An 18,693-nucleotide genomic window follows, 5' to 3' on the forward strand; every position below is an offset into this window, starting at 1 on the left:
GAGGTATCCCGGGGAACAGGGTGAGTTAGGGTGCCCCCTAGAGCTAGGGCCAGGAAAGGTGCCCCTGGTCCCAGTTTACTCGCCAGCACCAATCGTGACACTGGGTTACCCAATGCTGAAACTCTCTCCAAACCGTTTATTATTCATGTGGTACGATTGCATGGGATTCCTTTAAAGATTGTATCTGATAGGTGGGTACAATTCGTATCTAGATTTTGGAGGGCTTTCTGCAAAAGATTGGGGATTGATTTGTCCTTTTCCTTTGCTTATCACCCTGAAACTAACAGTCAGACTGAGAGGACAAATCAGTATTTGGAGAAAGTTTTAAGATGTTTTGTCGCCGATCAGCAGGAGAATTGGTCATCATTTCATCCTCTGGCTGAGTTTGCCTTTAACAGTCGGGATAATCAGTCAACGGGGACCTTGCCGTTTTCCTGTAATTACGGGTTTCATCCTCATTTTGGTGAGTTCTCCAGGATAGGTCCTGGGTGTCCTGGAGTGGATGTCACCATTCAAGAGCTGGAGGATGTCTGGAGGGAGGTTAAAAACAACATTGGGGTGGCTCACCATCGGCAGAAGCGGAAGGCCGATAGGAGGAGCTCGTCAGGGGTCGCCTTCAAAGTGGGAGATAAGATATGGCTGTCCTCTAAGAATATTAGATTGAAGATGCGCTCGCTGAAGTTGGGTCCTAGATTTATTGGTCCGTATGAGATTCTGGAGGTGGTCAATCCAGTTGCCTTCCGATTAAAACTCCCTCGGTCTTTCCGTATTCCTAATGTTTTCCATAAGTCATTGTTGAAAGAGTTTATTCCCCTTTCTCTGTCTCCCTTGCCCCCGCCTCCTCCGGTGTCTATTGAGGGAAGCTTGGAATATGAGGTACAAAGGATCATTATTTCCCAAATGGTCTGGAATTCTCTTCAATATCTGGTACATTGGAAGGGGTACAGACCTGAGGAAAGTTCCTGGGTCCCAGCTCATTCTGTAAGGGCTGATCGGTTGGTCCTAGTGTTTCATCTGAGATTTCCTGGGGAACCTGGGGGTCTGGTGGCCCCCCTTGAGCAGAGGTTTACTGTCATGATCTCCACACTGTCCTTGTCTGCTATGTTAATATTGTGTGGAAGCTGTCAGTCTGTTTTGGTTGTGCTGGGTCTGGGCTGCAATCACCTGTGTTCACTTCTCTTGATTAGTCCTCTACTTAAGCATGCTAGCTCCTCCATCCAGTGTCAATCGTACACTTGCTGCTGCCTGTGTAAGTTTGATCCCTCTGTGCTCTGCGCCTGACCCAGCCTGACTTTATTCCCTTCCTGGATTTAGACTCTTTGCTTGTAACCTGACTTCTCTTTTGCCTGCTCCCTGTAAACTATATTGCCTTTCTGGTTTCCCGACCCCGGCTCGTGAATTGGATTTTGTCTCTGACTACCCCTTGTTGTACTGCGCCATTTCCTGGACCTGACCTCGGATCGTTTGACCTCCCTTTTCTTATCCAGTAAGTAGTATTATATTACTATGTGTTATTGTAGTCTTTCTCTCCATATTTTGGACTTATTATTTCTATAGTCACTCATGTCACAATCATACTGTGTGTGTGGGAATGTACTGTGGGGGGAATCAAACTGAATGTGGGGGCATCATACTGTGTGTAGTGTACGGGAATGTACTGTGAGGGGCATCATACTGTGTGTGCGGGGCTGTACTGTTGGGAGGACATCATATTGTGTATGGGGCAAGGGGTGGACATATCATTGGTGCAAACTATTCAGCCGCAATACTTCTACCTCCAAGACAGCAAGCAGCTTCTGTCATGGGCCCTTTTCTGTCTGTGTCCTCCACTGCCTCTGAGTATAGGTAATGTAGTACAGTAGATGTTCCCAGTCCTATTTAAAACCACAGGTAACACAGTAATAGCTGCTTGAGTCTAATAATGTAGTAAGTGTTATACAAGCATGTCATGAGCAAACAGAATCTATACAGATTGCACACTACACCGAAGCAGAACATCCATCCTTCAGCCCCCATCAAATCCAAAGGTTTATAAATACTTACAGTAACCCTTACTACTTTATAGATGTAGTTATGTAGCATGTCATCTGACAAGTTATGGATTGCTTCTTCTGTAGTACAGGATCAATGGTAATGTCAGGTCACCACTCACCATAAACATACAATTCTCAGGTTCTTATACATTGATAAGAACTGGAGATACTGGTTGTTACCTGTCATCATCAGTCAGCGGACCATACAGGGACCACAATACTAATGAAAAGTAGTATCACCAATAGGCACTAACATCCGGCTACCTTATAATTGACATTGTCTCTGATGGGAGTCATATTTTGCTTTTCTTCTTCATTTTGGTACAGATCCCATTATGACCTTTCTCATCCACAGTTCTTCTCTGCAGACTTCCATCTTCTCCGGTCTTCTGCAGAACATGGTGCCGTTAAATATAACATCTTTATTTAGGAGCATTAAAATGACAATATCTTCCCATTATGTGCCCTAAATAATCCCTATGCTGTGTCTCTGAATAAATAATTGCCATTCGCTGTGCTCCCTACACAAAATATAATCCCTACACTGTTGTTTTTATGACATATGCCCTCCACACTGTCTTCTATAAAATATTATCTCCACATTGCCCACTCTTCCTTTTTCATCTGCCCTTATGAACTATATGCATTAGTGATGAGCGAGTATACTCGTTGCTCGGCTTTTCCCGAGCATGCTCCGGTGATGTCTGAGTATTTGTTAGTGTTCGGAGATTTAGTTTTCATCCCGGCAGCTGAATGATTTACAGCTATTGGCCAGCTTGATTACATGTGGGGATTCCCTAGCAACCAGGCAACCCCCACATATACTGAGCCTGGCTAGTAGCTGTAAATCATTCAGCTGAGGCGATGAAAACTAAATCTCTGAACACTAACAAATATTTGGAGACCACCCGAGCGTGCTCGGGAAAACCCGAGCAACGAGTATATTCACTCATCACTAATCTACACATCTCTTCAATTCTATCCAAGTGTCATTGGCACTGATACAATTGAACCCAGTGGGGAACCGGACTGAATCGCCGAACTGGCTGTTAATTTAACAAGCGGTTTTGGAGTACCAGGGTGACCCAGCTGAATCTCACCATTGTAGACAAAGTAGAAAAAAGGTACAGCACAACTTTTACTTATCTTTAGGTGCAGGGCCTCTCACAACCAGTCCAATGATTGCACCAGATACATAGAGATTCAAAAAACGAGGCAGCACTCCATAGTTAGATGAAAAAATGTGGAAGGTTTTATCGACCCACATAGCCGGGCGACGTTTCAGCTCCATCTGAGCCTTTGTCAAGCAGTGAGTAACCATACCTAGTGTGTTTTTATATGTGTCTCAACAAGTGTTAAGTGGAATCCAATTAAAATTTACATACAATTAATGCCTGTATAATACATGTATTATATACTTATATTTACATCCTATGTTCATATGTTTAAAGTGCCTAGTGCTTATGTGCATTAAAAACAAATTCCATATTACCCCTCAGATCCTCTTGATTTGTTGCTTACATTCACTCTAGCGGTAAATATTCTAATATTGATATATTTATGTATATATTAACATGCTCTCACCCCTGTTTTACTTGCGGCCTCATGGAGAACAGTATATTTTCAAGTCGGCGTTCCTCATCGCTCACTGCGCATGTCCGGAACGCATCATCGTACTGAAAGGATATCTCAGCCAATGAGGCATGCTGTGTGGCATTTTTGACACGGCGCATGCGCAGTAGCGCTTCCAGACGCCATATTGGTAGTGGCTATTCTCAATCGCATAGTTCGTGTCTACGGCGTCCGTGCAGCAGCGCAAAGCAGCCTAATAGTACCCATACTAGCAGCGCCAGCACCGCAGCACAAGGTCCTATAAATTTTATACAAATTAAACATTTTTTTTATTTAGATCACACCGCTAAGTACAACTCCCTAGCCGGCTATGCAGAAAACTAAATTCAAGCACCCCATGCCCGGCGGATCTTTCACCAAATCAAAAAAAACGTATTAAAAACAAATTATATTAACTATAGAGCTTTGGGAACTATTTATCTTGTCAATCTTTCTATATATTTATTTTGCGGACTTAAAAGGACTATAAAGGATGCATCTTAGTATCTTAGCTTCACGGATGGCTGCCTATTGAGACAACCCCTGTGAGTCAATAGAGCCACTCTGCCCCTCAGTTGTCCCTCCGGTCAAAGTGTTGCAGTCGTGACTTCTACATGATACCTGCTCCATTGTCCTAATCCATCAAATCCATAGAAAAAGAAGGGTATACTATAATTTCATGCCTTTTTAAACAAACCTTAGGAATTATATTTCCCAAATGAAAAGGACCATTTAAACTGCACAGAAGCATCCTGACATCACGGGCGGCCACTTTAAAGGCAACCCCCGTGGGTCAATGGAGTCACTCTGCCCCTCTATAGTCCCTCCAGACCAGAGTGTTGCAATTATGACATCCATTCGATACTCTCACCATTCACATAGTCCATTTATCAATAATTACAAAGACACCTAAATTATTTTTTAACATTTATTTTTCAACACTTATTTTGACCTGATGAACTGTCCCCCATAGGCATGGGCTCCAAAAAATCAACTAAAACACAAATATTTGATAGCCGGCCAGCTAATTGCACAGTGAAGTTTATATGGATAACAGTCAATATTCATATGGAGTTTTTGTCCTCCATGGTGCCACATTTTAACAGGGAGAGATTTTCTTTCAAGAGTTGATATCTGATGGGTAAAGAATAAAACAAAATTACAGACATTAGATATCCGATATATTAAAAACAATCCGAGCCCCAATCATACACAAAGAAGAAAAAGGTTAGTACATACCCTCCCTATAACACCGTATGAATGTTGAAGTCTACGTTTAATCCTTTCGGTTTAAGTGTTTTTAACTCATAGATCCATTTAAGTTCTTTCTTTTTAAGGATCTGTTCCCTATTTCCTCCTCTCCTTTGAACTGGGACTGTATCTATTATTCTACATTTTAGGTCTTTTTCCTGGTGATTATATTCTGCAAAGTGTTTGGGAACTGGGAGGTCCATCCTTTTCTTCCTAATCTGTGTATCTGTGCTGGTTCATCCGAACCTTAAACGCACATATTGTCTCTCCCACATACCAAAGATTACATGGACAGGTTAGGAGGTACACTACATGATCTGTATCACATGTTAGGAACTCCCTTATTTGATAAACTTTACCCATTCCTGGATGTTCAAATGTAGGGCCCTTCAGCATATAAGTACAATTGACGCAGGACAGGCAGGGGAAACAACCCCTTTTCTTTCTTCCTGTTAGCGTCAGCTGTTGATTTCTTATTAGTGGCCTGATGTCCGACTTCACTAGAAAATCCCCTAAGTTTTTACTTCTTTTATAGGAATACAATGGCGGCATTGAGAATTCACTTATTTCCGGGTGGCATCTACTAAGCATACCCCAATGTTTTGAGATAATTTTGCTCACCTCTCCACTTTCTTCTACGTATGTACTGATAAAGGGAACACGTTGAATCCGCTTTTTATTATTGGTATCTTTCATAATCAATGCCTTCCTGTCTCTCTTTTTTTACATCCTCTTTCACTGACCTCAAAAGTTTTTTGGGATACCCCCTCTCAGAAATTTTTTTTATTAGTATCTCCAATGCTCCATCTACATCCTCCTCCTTTTTAACTATCCGTCGTACTCTCAGTAATTGGCTCAACGGTATTGACTCGATCATTTTCCGTGGATGTTGACTATCGTATATTAGCAAGTTGTTTTTATCTGTTTTTTTAACATAGAGCTGTGTGACTAGCTCGTTGTTTTTTTGTAGAACTAATACATCCAGGAACTGCATTTCTTTAGTTGAGGACACTAGTGTGAATTTTATAGTCTCGTCTATGGTGTTGACCCAGCTGAATCTCACCATTGTAGACAAGCCATTTAAAAGGATGGAAATACCCCTTTAACTCAAACCATATGTGATGTAGCATGCAAACTGGAGATATATGCCAATATGAATAAACATTTTAAGAATTTGCCACAACTAAAAATACTTGAGATAAGTAGTTGCGATCTGTTTCCGAAGCTTCTTTCTTTCCGCTTCGTTATCTCAAGTTCCATGGCTTTTTAAGGATAAGTCATTGCCATTGCATATTTTGTGGAATGCAAGGAAATTACTAGTTATTTAGTGATGCTTGTTCTCGCGTCTGAAATCCACTAGGCCAGGCGACCACACAGTCCACATCTATAATCAGAGTCTATAGCTCATCAAGCACTGTAGCCACCTAAAAGAAGGAATAGTCATTATCAGGTTGAAAATAGTAAGTAGTAATCACACACTGGCGCTAAAGGTACAGTCACACATAACGATATCGTTAACGATATCGCTGCTTTTTGTGACGTAGCAACGATATCGTTAAGGAAATCGTTATGTGTGACAGCGACCAACGATCAGGCCCCTGCTGGGAGATCGTTGGTCGCTGAGGCAAGTCCAGAACTTTATTTCGACGCTGGACTTCCCGCTGACATCGCTGGATCGGCGTGTGTGACGCCGATCCAGCGATGTCTTCACTGGTAACCAGGGTAAACATTGGGTTACTAAGCGCAGGGCCGCGCTTAGTAACCCGATGTTTACCCTGGTTACCAGCGTAAATGTTAAAAAAACAAACACTACATACAGTACTTACCTTCAGCTGTCTGTCCCCGGCGCTGTGCTTCTCTGCACTCCTCCTGCATCCTGTGTCAGCGCCGGTCAGCCGGAAAGCACAGCGGTGACGTCACCGCTCTGCTTTCCGGCTGACCGGCGCTGACAGTGCAGAGGAAAGCACAGCGCCGGAGGACAGACAGCTGAAGGTAAGTATGTAGTGTTTGTTTTTTTAACGTTTACGCTGGTAACCATGGTAAACATCGGGTTACTAAGCGCGGCCCTGCGCTTAGTAACCCAATGTTTACCCTGGTTACCGGGGACCTCGGGATCGTTGGTCGCTGGAGAGCTGTCTGTGTGACGGCTCTCCAGCGACCAAACAGCGACGCTGCAGCGATCGACATCGTTGTCGGTATCGCTGCAGCGTCGCTTAGTGTGACGGTACCTTAAGAGTGCAGAGGTCTAAAGCTGCTGATACCAGACAGGTGCCGTGCCAACTCTGTCGCAATCCAAAAGGTGGAAGAAAAGAAACTAGCAAGTGAGGTATCGCGCTAATGCATAAACAATCAACTAGACATGGCTGTGATTGCCTAAAAGCTACAGCCTACGGTATACCCATATACAGCTAGAAATGACCATAAGAGAGTATTGGTGATAGTGAGCGGCTGAAGGTAACTGGAAGACGTGCAGAGCCAGAGCGCCCGGCCATTTTTTTTCAGCCACGCATCCAGGAACGTCACCGGCCGGGGCGCTCTGGCTCTCCATATCTACGGCTAAACCGTCTGAAGCTCAGGTTGAAAGTAAGTGGGTAGTGCTACGGCACTCACTATCGCCGTTACTCTCTTATGGTCATTTCTAGCTGTATATGGGTATACCGTAGGCTGTAGCTTTTAGGCAATCACAGCCATGTCTAGTTGATTGTTTATGCATTAGCGCAATAACTCACTTGCTAGTTTCATTATCAGGTTGTCACAGGCTAAACCGGTGTTCGTATTCTTTGCGAGCCCATCCTTAACCTACACTGGACTTTTGCTGCAAATAGTCTGCAGATCAGGGTCCTAGGATAGTCCCCAGTCAATGGCCCAATTGCAAGTGAAGGAATATAATTGAAATGGAGATTAGCCGTGGTCAGAGGTGCGCACAACTTGGTTCACAAGAGAAAAAGATCAGCGCTAGCCACTTGTATACACAATTTGGTTAACTGGAGAGAGATGGCAGCCATGGTCAGGTGTATGCAGAGTGTGGTACACAGGTAAGCAGAATGACTGACGAACCAAAATAATTGGATGCAGGTAGTACAACACTGTGGGAAAAAGTAGGGCAGAAATAACTGCTATTGACAATGGCGTATCTTGAAGCTTGTGGGTGCCAATGCAAAATCTCGAACAGGACCCCCAGTTATTACAGGTCTTAAACAGTATAGGTCTTCTTATGTAGGCCAAAAGGTCTTTTGGGGCTTCCCTATGCCTAGGTTCCAGGGTCTGGATGCAACTGCAACCTCTGCACCCAATACAGTTTCGCCAATGGTTTTTGGCCACAAAAAAATGTACAATCCATAACTAATCACCCTGGCAAGCACATGGCTGGGGCAAAGCTGCAGTAGTCAAAGCTGCAGAGAAAGGCTGGATTGTGTCCAAAGTACAAGGATGTGTAACTTAGGTTCCTGACAGATAATTTTATGCAAATCAAATGGGCGTTCATGAAAGTATGATAGGTGGAGCAAATGGACAAAATCTTTGCGCGGTTAGCAAACATTAGATAATGGTTGACAGATCACATTGTTGTCAAGAGGATTTGATAGCAAACTAAGGGCTCATTCCGAAATAAGTTTTTCACATACGGGTTTGATCCATGAATTTCACAGATAGAATTAATTCCCATTATTGGGCTGCTAATATGTCTTTGTATTTTTGCGGACGGAATGCTCCACACAAAATCACGGTGACGTCCGATTTTGATCCGCCAATACAAGTCTATGGGTCTATGAAAAAAATCAGACGGCGCTCAGATGCCATCCGCTGTCCATTTTCAACTCAGTTTGATAGAAGCTTCAGAAACCTCAATCTTTTTTTTTTTTTTACATATGAGAAAAACTGATGAAACTCATTGTAAAAACGGAAACTCAGAATATAATTGATTCAAATGCATTGATGATACCAGGATCGTTTTTGTGTACCACAATAATCACTGATGTCTAATGTGTATGAGCGCAAAAAGTTGGCAAACTTTCATACTTTCAAGACTGGCAGCGGTGTCTGCAAAGTCCGGGATGGAACTGAACAATCAACAAAGTTACCCTCCCTATCATCTAGCATTGCATAGTTATGGGACTTTGTTGCTTTGTGGTTAGACATGGAGGCTAGGAGAACTCTATTGAAGGAAAGTGCCTGAGCCTAGAATGTGGTTTAGATCCTACATTATTAGCCCCTTAGTTACATAATTTTATATAACTGTGAAATAAAATACTGAAAGTAATAATAGCTTCATTTACAGTATATTGCCTTAATTTATTTGGCTCATGTGGACTATCCAGTCTAAAAAAAAATCACAAAAATTTCAGAAAAGCTAGATAAAGCAGTAAATGATTTTAGAACAACAGTTAAGGTAGTCAAGATTTCTGGATGTGTGATGTAATTCTGCATAAAACAGTAGGAGACCAAGAAAATACTGATCACATCTACAGATAAGTTTGAGGAAACCAATTTTTTATGTTGCCTATAGCCGCTGTCTGTTATTTCTAATCCCGGGTCAGAGACCAATTACTTAAATCTAAAAAAAAAGCCTTCTGCAGACTTGCATTTTTGCTAGATACAAGTCGCAACTCGAGAGTCCAAACCTAGCACATCAAACACCATTGGGAATGAAGAGGTGGTCGCACGTGCGCTGCTGTTTCCATTCCTTTCTGTGGAAGTTCTCAAATTACAGAGTTCAGCAATTTTTGGAACTAAAGTAGAAGTAAATGGAGAAAGCTGTGCGTGCACAAGCACCTATCCATTCCCTGTGGGTGAGGCATCCGCATGTTCTTGAGGTAGGTGCGGGTCCCAAAGGCAACATCTAAATCTAGCAGACAACATCCTGTAGATTTGCCATAAATATCAGCTAAGAATAATCCTTTAAGGCTGTGTGCACACGTTGCGTTTTTTTCGCGTTTTTTCCCGATAAAAACGCTATAAAACCGCAAAAAACCCGCATACAATAAGCATCCCATCATTTAGAATGAATTCCGCATGATTTGTGCACATGATGAGTTTTTTTCCGCGAAAAAAACGCATCACGGTAAAAACCGCAGCATGTTCATTAATTTTGCGTTTTTTTTGCGGATTTCCCACTACAAAATGCATTGGGAAATGTCCAGAAAAAAACGCGGCAAAACCGCATGCAGATTTCTTGCGGATTTCTTGCAGAAAATGTCCGTTTTTTCTCAGGAATTTTCTGCGAGAAATCCTGAACGTGTGCACATAGCCTAAGTCTTAATGATGTTTCTTCAGAGAAGAGAACAACATCAGTGGCGTAGCTAGACTTATTGGGAACCTGTCAAAAACTTTAACACCCCTTAACTGTATTGGGTCATTCCATATCAAGTGATCCAAATATGAATATTTTTTTTACCTTACGTCTTTAGATTTTTTTTATTTTTTGTTTTTATGAAGTACAACTTTAGTTAATTACAAATTAAAAGTTTAGAATTTTTTTCTTCATCAGTTAATTTTTTACAGATTTTTAAAGTTTTGAAAAAGCACGGATTTTGGCCTGGTATGGCTTTACATTTTTTATCATATCTTGGGCTAGAATTAAGATATACAGGTGGGAGAGGCATCATTTTTCTCAGAACGGTACCGGCTTTCATTTGATATGTCACAAGACTATGTTTCTTTATATTTTGTTTTGGAGAAATCAAATTAAAAATTTTGATGCGCAATTCTGAAAAAAACATAGTAACATAGTAACATAGTTAGTAAGGCCGAAAAAAGACATTTGTCCATCCAGTTCAGCCTATATTCCATCATAATAAATACCCAGATCTACGTCCTTCTACAGAACCTAATAATTGTATGATACAATATTGTTCTGCTCCAGGAAGACATCCAGGCCTCTCTTGAACCCCTCGACTGAGTTCGCCATCACCACCTCCTCAGGCAAGCAATTCCAGATTCTCACTGCCCTAACAGTAAAGAATCCTCTTCTATGTTGGTGGAAAAACCTTCTCTCCTCCAGACGCAAAGAATGCCCCCTTGTGCCTGTCACCTTCCTTGGTATAAACAGATCCTCAGCGAGATATTTGTATTGTCCCCTTATATACTTATACATGGTTATTAGATCGCCCCTCAGTCGTCTTTTAAAACGTATGTTTTAAAATTGTGAAAACATGCATGTGTGTTACCCGTGTCCTTGTTTATATTTGGACCGGGACTCAACTTGGGATCTATCAAATTTGTATTTTTTTTAAGCCTTGAATCATCTGATTTTATGTTTGTGTGAGTTTCTTCCTTTTTTCTTTTCAAATTACAACTTATTGCATTCAACATTTATATGTAACAATAAAGAAACACAAAAAACAAATACCAACGTGCCAGAATAAATACATCTTAATCATCATAACAACTTGCTCAGCATTTTCAACCTGAATTCTTTGAACAAGCCAAAAGATAAAAGGTGATCACATCCTCAAGTGCGATTTTCTAAATACAGTCTGATCCTAATTATATGTTAAAAACAAGATTAAAAGAACCAATATTTCTACCACCTATTTATACATGGAACAATTTTTTTCTACTATATCACTAAACATGTCATTTCTGAAGTGTTTAAGAAGAATAGTACAGTAGTTAAATCCTCGTTCTATAAAATATGAACTAATCAAACAATTAATAGTAGGTTTTTACACTGGCCTGTTATCATCAATGTGTCCCTTCTAGTGGGTGAGATGTAATCTTGTCCATAAGGGCTCACTAGCACTGGCCGTTTCCTTCTGTGTCAGAGTATGTGCGGCCGGTCATGGTGCTCGGCTCCACCTGAGTTATATCTGATTTTTGTTCACTTTTACAATGTCTGATTTTCTTGGATACACAAAGGACGGCGCTGGACCAGAAAGTGCAGAAAAGTCCTTTCTACGTCTTCATTTTCACAATCTTTGGAGAGTACAGTAGCCGCCAGCGCCGATCATATTCACAGGTCACATAGCCAGTTGTGTCATCCATTGCCGATCTTGTGCCGCCTTCCACCACTTCATGGTCGTCACTGTCTTTATTTCCACTACATGGGATGACAGTGCGGTATTGCTGAGTCCCTGTGATGGGTTCTGCTTCCTGTAACTGATATTATAACAAACTCTCCTCCTCCTCTTCGTAGTCCTGGTTTGTACAATACATGAACTGGATGTTAAGAATATTTTTCTCCCTCCATTTGAGGAGTTTCCTGGGTGATAAGATTTGGTGTGAATACGGTCTGTGGAGGCTGGAGCTGCCGGCCGGTCATCTGCCCTGCAGTCACCGTCTACCCCTGGTCATTCTCAGCCCTAACAAAGCTTCTCTTCTGTCCTCTCCTGCTTCCAAGTGGTAACATAATAAAATAATACAGTAATATTTAGCAATCATGGATTATTTGGTAAATTTAGACCCCACACTGTTAGACCACAGGCTGAACAGATCTGAAATCAAGATTTTTGAACTGACACTGTAATAGTTTTATTTTTTAAAATATGAACCCATCACGATCCCATCTTGTATTTTGGTACAGATGTGGATAGGAGCATAGCAGGCACATGTGTAGATTTTGACATTTTTAAATTAAATGTTTGTTTCGGAAATGCATTTTAAAGTTTTGTGCTTGCGTTCGCATAGGTAAAATATTATCAAAGATACTCTTGTGACATATCTGGTGATAGCCTGTACAGTTCTGAGTAGAATGGTGTTTATTTTGTTTCTCTATCTCTTTTCTAGCCCGAGTTATGGGGAGAAATGTAAAGGCAGGCAACACCGAAATTCACACTTTTTCCGAACTTTGAAAATCAATAAAAAATTAAAAAAAATATCTAGAATTTTTTCTTCTTCACATTTTGCATTCTCTGACACACTGTTACCAAATAACAAAATCTCAAAAGAATTAAAAATATAGTGGTAAAAATCATTGGTTCACTTGACATGGAATGACCCTATTGTCATTTAAAAGAAAAGCCAGTCAGTCCCCTTATGAACCCAAAGTGCTTGCTCCAGCAGCGAGATCAAGTTTTGAAGTTCTGTATTCAAGTGTCTGGAAGTGTATTGGGGCATGATGATGCACTTACAGCTCCTCAACCTCCTGCTGTATTTCCTAACTAGCAGCACTCACCATGGTTTATTGTTCTGGTACATGGCCACTGACCTGCCAAGCATCCAGGGGAGGGTGCTGCTAGTTAGGGAATATACTGCAGGCTAAGAATTTGTAAGTGCATTGTCATGTGCATTTCCAGACATGTGTATACAGATCTTCAAAAAGTAATTTATCCCTGCTGGAGCAGGACTTTGGGATCAAAAAGGAATCAACTGGCTTGTTTTTTAAAGCTACACATGTTTCTTTTTGTTTTTTTTTTGGGGGGGGGGTGGTGGCAAACAGGGCTGATTTAAGAGTTCACCAAGGTACATAACCCCCGCGTCTTCACCATCGGAAGTTATCCGGGGAGCAGGGGTAACTAGGATGCACATAGTGTTAGCGAGAGGGAAGTTAGCCCCTGTCTACAGGTATTCCGAAACCAGAGCTGTGACATTAACACTGGCCCATACAATTTTTTGATCCGTCATGGATCCTATTACTGATCTGGCTGGGCAACTGCAGCAGCTTAGCCTGGAGATGGCAGATCTTCACTCTTTGCTACACAAAAGTCAAACATGGCTGGTGTGGTGACCATTACTCCCAGGCAGCCTCAAATGGAGCCCAAGATTGCTTTGCTTGACAGGTTCTCTGGGGGAGCAAGACAAGTTTGTTGTGTTAAGGGAGGCCTGTAAGTCATACTTTAAGTTACATCCTCACTCCTCTGGAACTGAGATGCAACGGATGGGAATTGTAATTTCGCTCCTTCAGGATGACCCTCAAGCCTGGGCACCTTGTCTTCTGGCAGGCTCTCAGTTGCTCTGGATGGTGGAGGAATTTTTTCAGGCGCAGAGTCACATATACGATGAACCTGACCGCGTCTCCCTAGCTAGCTGAGTCTACACTATGTCAGCTTCGGCAGGGAGATCGGCCGGTGGAGGAGCATTGCTCCGAGTTTCAGAAGTGGTCCACGAAAACAAGTGGAATGACACTGCACTCTGTAGCCAGTTCTATCAAAGGTTATCTGTAAGGGTAAAGGATGCATTTTCCCTGCATGAGACTCCGGTGTCCCTTGAGGCTGTCATGTCTCTGGCCATCCGTGTCGACTGCCGTCTTCGTCAGAGACACAAGGAGACACTCTAATTTCTGGGGGGAGGGAGTCGAGGGAACCTGTGTCTGAGTCAACCGATGAACCCATGCAGTTGGGTGGGGCAGCACGTTCTGTTGGTCCAATAGTAGTTCGGCATAAAGGTGGAGTGTTTTTCTTCTGTGGTGAAAAGGGTCATTTTGTGAGTGTTTGTCCTTGCATATCCCACCATAAACAGTCACCGGAAAACTAAGGAGCCCGAGTTGCAGGAAGGTTGGCAAGCCAGGTGCACTTATTTCCGATATCTATTTTGGCAAAGATAAGGTGTTCATTTCTGTCTTTCTGGATAGTGGGGCGGGGTTTAATTTGATAGACGCTAGGTTCGTCCAGGCTCATGGCCTCAAACCACAAATATTTTCTAGATCAATACCCCTTATTGCTATTGACTCTGCACTTTTGAGCCTGGTGGTATTTTACTCAGGTTGTTTGTATGTTGCATTTACAGGTAGGGGGCATGCACCCTGAATTTATAGACTTATGTGAAAGAGGGCTTGACCTCTCCTGGGGTTCTTGGACCCCCTTGGTTTTTGCTGCACAACCCTGTTGTAGACTGGCAGACTTGGGAGGTGGTGAAATGGAGAGAGTGTTGTCAAGGACATTGCTTGGGCACACGGCTAGCCAGGGTCGGTACGCAATGTCGGTCTGAATAATTGTCTGACTTTGGGGATGTGTTTTCACAACAGGGGTGTTAAGAGCTTTCTCCATATCATCCTTATGATTGCACTTATTAATCTGATTTCTGGCGCCAAGCTGCCAATACCAGGTTATACAATATATCTCATCCCGAGAAACAGGCCATGAAGGACAATATTACTGAAAGTCTGGCAAAGGGTCATATTAGACCTTCTTCATCTCCAGTTGCTGCAGGGCTAATCTTTGTCAAGAAAAAAAGATGGGGGGTTACGCCATTGCCTTGACTTTTGCAAACTCAATCAGACCACGGTCCAGGATCCATACCCTCTCCAAATTATCACTGACCTCTTTAAAGGGAACCTGTCACCTCAAATTGGTGGGATATTAAAATGATTTGTTACCGGTCCGATGGGCGGCGTATCCTCTTCATTTCTCCACCCCGTCCGTCCCTGTTTTCCACAATATTTTAATAAGATTGTGGGAGCCAAATAGTTTTCTAAACTGGATCTCAGAGGGGCTTATAAACTGATTCACATCAAGAAGGGGGATGAATGAAAGACAGTCTTCAATATACCTGAGGGACACTGTGAAAACCTTGTGATACCTTTTGGCTTGACTAATGCTCCTGCCATCTTTCAAGACTTTGTTAATGACATTTTTAGTCTCCTGGCCAGAAAGTTTGTTCTGATCTACCTTGATGACATTTTGATTTATTCACCTCACCTCAAGTCACATCAGGTACATGTCAGGCAGGTCCTTCAGATACAATAAATTATTTGTCAAACCAGAAAAATGCATGTCCTCGGTTCAGGAGATCCCTTTTCTGAGTTATTTTTTATCGTCCACAGGTTTTGGTATGTCTCCGGTGAAAGTCTTGGCGGTATTGGATTTGGATCGTCTTGAGGAACTAAAGGCTTTACAAAGGTTTTTGGGTTTTGCCAACTACTAAAAGTTAATCAAAAACTTTTCGGGAGTAGCCAAATCCCTGTCAGATATGAGCAAGAAAGGGACAAACTTTTCCAAATGGTCCAATCTGGCCCGGGAGGCTTTTGATACCTTGAAAAGATGTTTTGCAACTGCGCTAATCCTTATACAACTTGAGGTCACTCTGCCGTTTCCAAGAATTTGAAGCGTCTTAGGTGGGGGCTGTATTATTGCAGGGTGCATCTCCTAGTAAATGGCGTCCGTGTGCATATTTTTCGAAAAAACTATCGTCCGCTGAGAAAAACTGTGACATTGGTAACAGGGAACTCTTGACGGTTAAGTGGCTTTTGAAGAGTGGCATCATTTCGTGGATGGGGCAGTTCATCGGGTCATAATCACTGATCATGAAAAACTTTTATATTTAGAATCTCCTAAGCGTCTGATGCCTAGACAGGCAAGGTGGTCTCTGGTCTTCACCAGATTCAACTTTTTTGCAATCTATAGGCCGGGGAATAAGATTGTTAAATCAGATGCCTTAATACATTGTTTTCCTGGGGGTAGAGCTAACTGTGAACCGGTTCCTATACTACAGAAAGGGGTAATTATTGCTCCTATAAGTTCTGACCATAATAAAGAGATTGAATAGGCTGAGGGAGGCGGCCCCTGTCCTTCAGGTAAACTGTTCTTACCTGTGAATCTCTGTCTTAAAGTTATAAGTGAACATCATGATTTGGTTTTGGCTGGACACCCTGGTAGTAAAGCCATCACAGATCTCCTTATCTGGAGTTTTGGGTGTCTGGGGTGCATCAGGATGTTCGGGAGTATGTAGCTGCCTGTAGTGTGTGTGTGTGCGCGTTCTAAGACCCATCATACCCGTACGCTGGATCTCTCCATCCATTGGCGATTCCCAGTAGACCTTGGACTCATTTATCAGAAGATTTCATTACTGATGTTCCCGTATCTGCAGGTAATACAGTTATTTTTTTGGTAGTGGACAGATTCAGTAAGATGTCTCATTTTACTGCTCTATCCAACTTACCCAATGCCAAGACCCTGGTGCAAATTTTCACAAAAGAAATCGTGAAATTACATGGAATTCCTACCGATACTGTTTCTGACTGGGGGGTATAATTTATTTCCAAATTTCGGTTTGGGATCCATCTGTCATTTACCTCATCCTTTCAGCTACATCTAATGGGAAAACTAAATGCATTACCCAGAATCTTGAGACTTCTCTTAGGTGTTTTGTGTCTGGGAATCAGGAGGATTGGGTTACTTATGTATCTCTAGTTGAATTTGTGGTGAATAACTTTTGTCATGAGTCCACTGGTAAGTCCCCGTTCTTCATCAGTTCAGCTCTTCTAATAGGAATTGTTCCTCAGGAATACCTTCATCATCTATTACGTCTGTGTGACAAGAATTCTTAATTCTTGGAAACTGGGTCCCAGGTTCATCGGTCCTCCTTATAAGATTGTTGCCGTCGTCAATCTGTAGCATAACGTCTTGCTTTGCCACCTACTTTTAGGATTCATAATGTGTTTCATCAGTCTCTGCTCAAAAAATACTTTGTGTCCCCTGAACCATCACCACCACCTCCGGTCATTGTTGATGGCAGTTTGGAGTTTCAGATAGCCAAGATCATGGATTCTCACTTGGATCATCCTTCTCTTCAGTATCTAATACACTGGAAGGGTACCAGCATCTGATGTCTATACGGTCAGGTTAATCCGGTACTTTCACGCAGCACACCTTCTAGACCCGACCCTAAGGTTCCGGAGGTCCCTCTTAGAAGGTGGGGTACTGTCATGGGTTTACAGCGACAGAGAGGGGCCAGAAGACCACAGCATCTGATTTCCCACACTCCTGGACTGATTAGAAGCACTTCACCTTCATATTAAACAGGTTTCAGCTAGCAGTGCAGGGGTTAAACTGTTCAGCTTAGAGTCTCTGGAGCTTTTCTGCTTGGATGATCTCAGCTGTGCAGTATTGGTTACTCCCCTCTCCTATATATACTCGCCTCTGCCAGTGTTAGTCTTATACTGCTTGGTGTAGAGATAGGTGTCAGTTGTTTGTAGAAGCATTTTGAGTGTTGATCTGTGACTGATGCTTGGTGTTCTGACTGTGTGCAAATCTTCATCCTTTCCAATTTAGTTTCCCTTCCTATTCTCCCTGGTGTTCCACTCTGTTGTCTGAGTGCATATTTGCGTGCTTGGTATTTTCATTTAGCTCTGTACGTCTTCCCTTGTTTGTCTGATTTGTGTATGTACATACACTATTACTCCCAACTTTCTTTGGTGGAGGAGGGGTACAGATATAGGGCTGATACAGAAGTTCAGTAAGGTACGTGGCCTCGGCATCTTCATCATCAGAAATAATCCAAAGAGCAGGGATAGCTATAGAGCCTCTAGCATTAGGGACAGGGAAGGAGTTCCTGGTCCCAGGTATTCTGACAACAGAGTTGTGACACTACTCCTCTGCATAAAGGACTTTCGGGCACGTTAAGTTCATAGCAGTCTCTAAAGGGTCTTGCACCAGGATTTCATTTTTAAATGTAGGGAGTTACAGTGCACAGTATAAGCAGCTTCTATTATAACTCCATTGCTGTCAGAACCTGTGTGTGTCTGGTGTACGCTGAGTCATGTGGTTGACCAAGGAGCCCCAGATAAAAATATAAATGATCATGTCCTTAACGGTAAAATTCAGATAGCTTCCAGTAAAGGCTGTGGTAACAATGTGGTAGGCCTAATTCACTGAGTGTTTATACATTCTTGTGCGCAGGAGTCAATGACCTACGACGCCTCATTATGAAGAGTCTTCTGGTTTCTGTGACAACTCTGATTAACCTCCTGTTCCTGATATTGTCAGGATCTGGGTATTGTCAGCACATTACAGATGAGTCCTGCTCTGTTCAGATCCTCGTTCCTGGTTTAAAAGGTACATCGTCACACGTAAAAACTTTTATTTCAATGTTTTCTATTGTTACTTTGTTGTTTAATTGTTATTTCTATTGTTTAAAAAGCTTAAAA

General features: G+C 42.2%; 1 protein-coding gene across 1 annotated transcript in view; it reads left to right on the top strand.

Annotated features, from left to right (window-relative positions):
- The window catches only part of COLEC11 (collectin subfamily member 11), a 62,138-nt gene that overhangs the window by 2,662 nt on the left and 40,783 nt on the right, over nucleotides 1–18,693 (top strand). The window contains exon 2 of the mRNA XM_069768132.1: nucleotides 18,446–18,601. Within this exon, the coding sequence (XP_069624233.1) occupies nucleotides 18,472–18,601 (130 nt within the window). The 5' untranslated portion in view covers nucleotides 18,446–18,471. The remainder of the gene's footprint in view (nucleotides 1–18,445; nucleotides 18,602–18,693) is intronic.

Source organism: Ranitomeya imitator, chromosome 5 (genome assembly GCF_032444005.1).
Source record: "Ranitomeya imitator isolate aRanImi1 chromosome 5, aRanImi1.pri, whole genome shotgun sequence".
Lineage (NCBI taxonomy): Eukaryota > Metazoa > Chordata > Amphibia > Anura > Dendrobatidae > Ranitomeya > Ranitomeya imitator.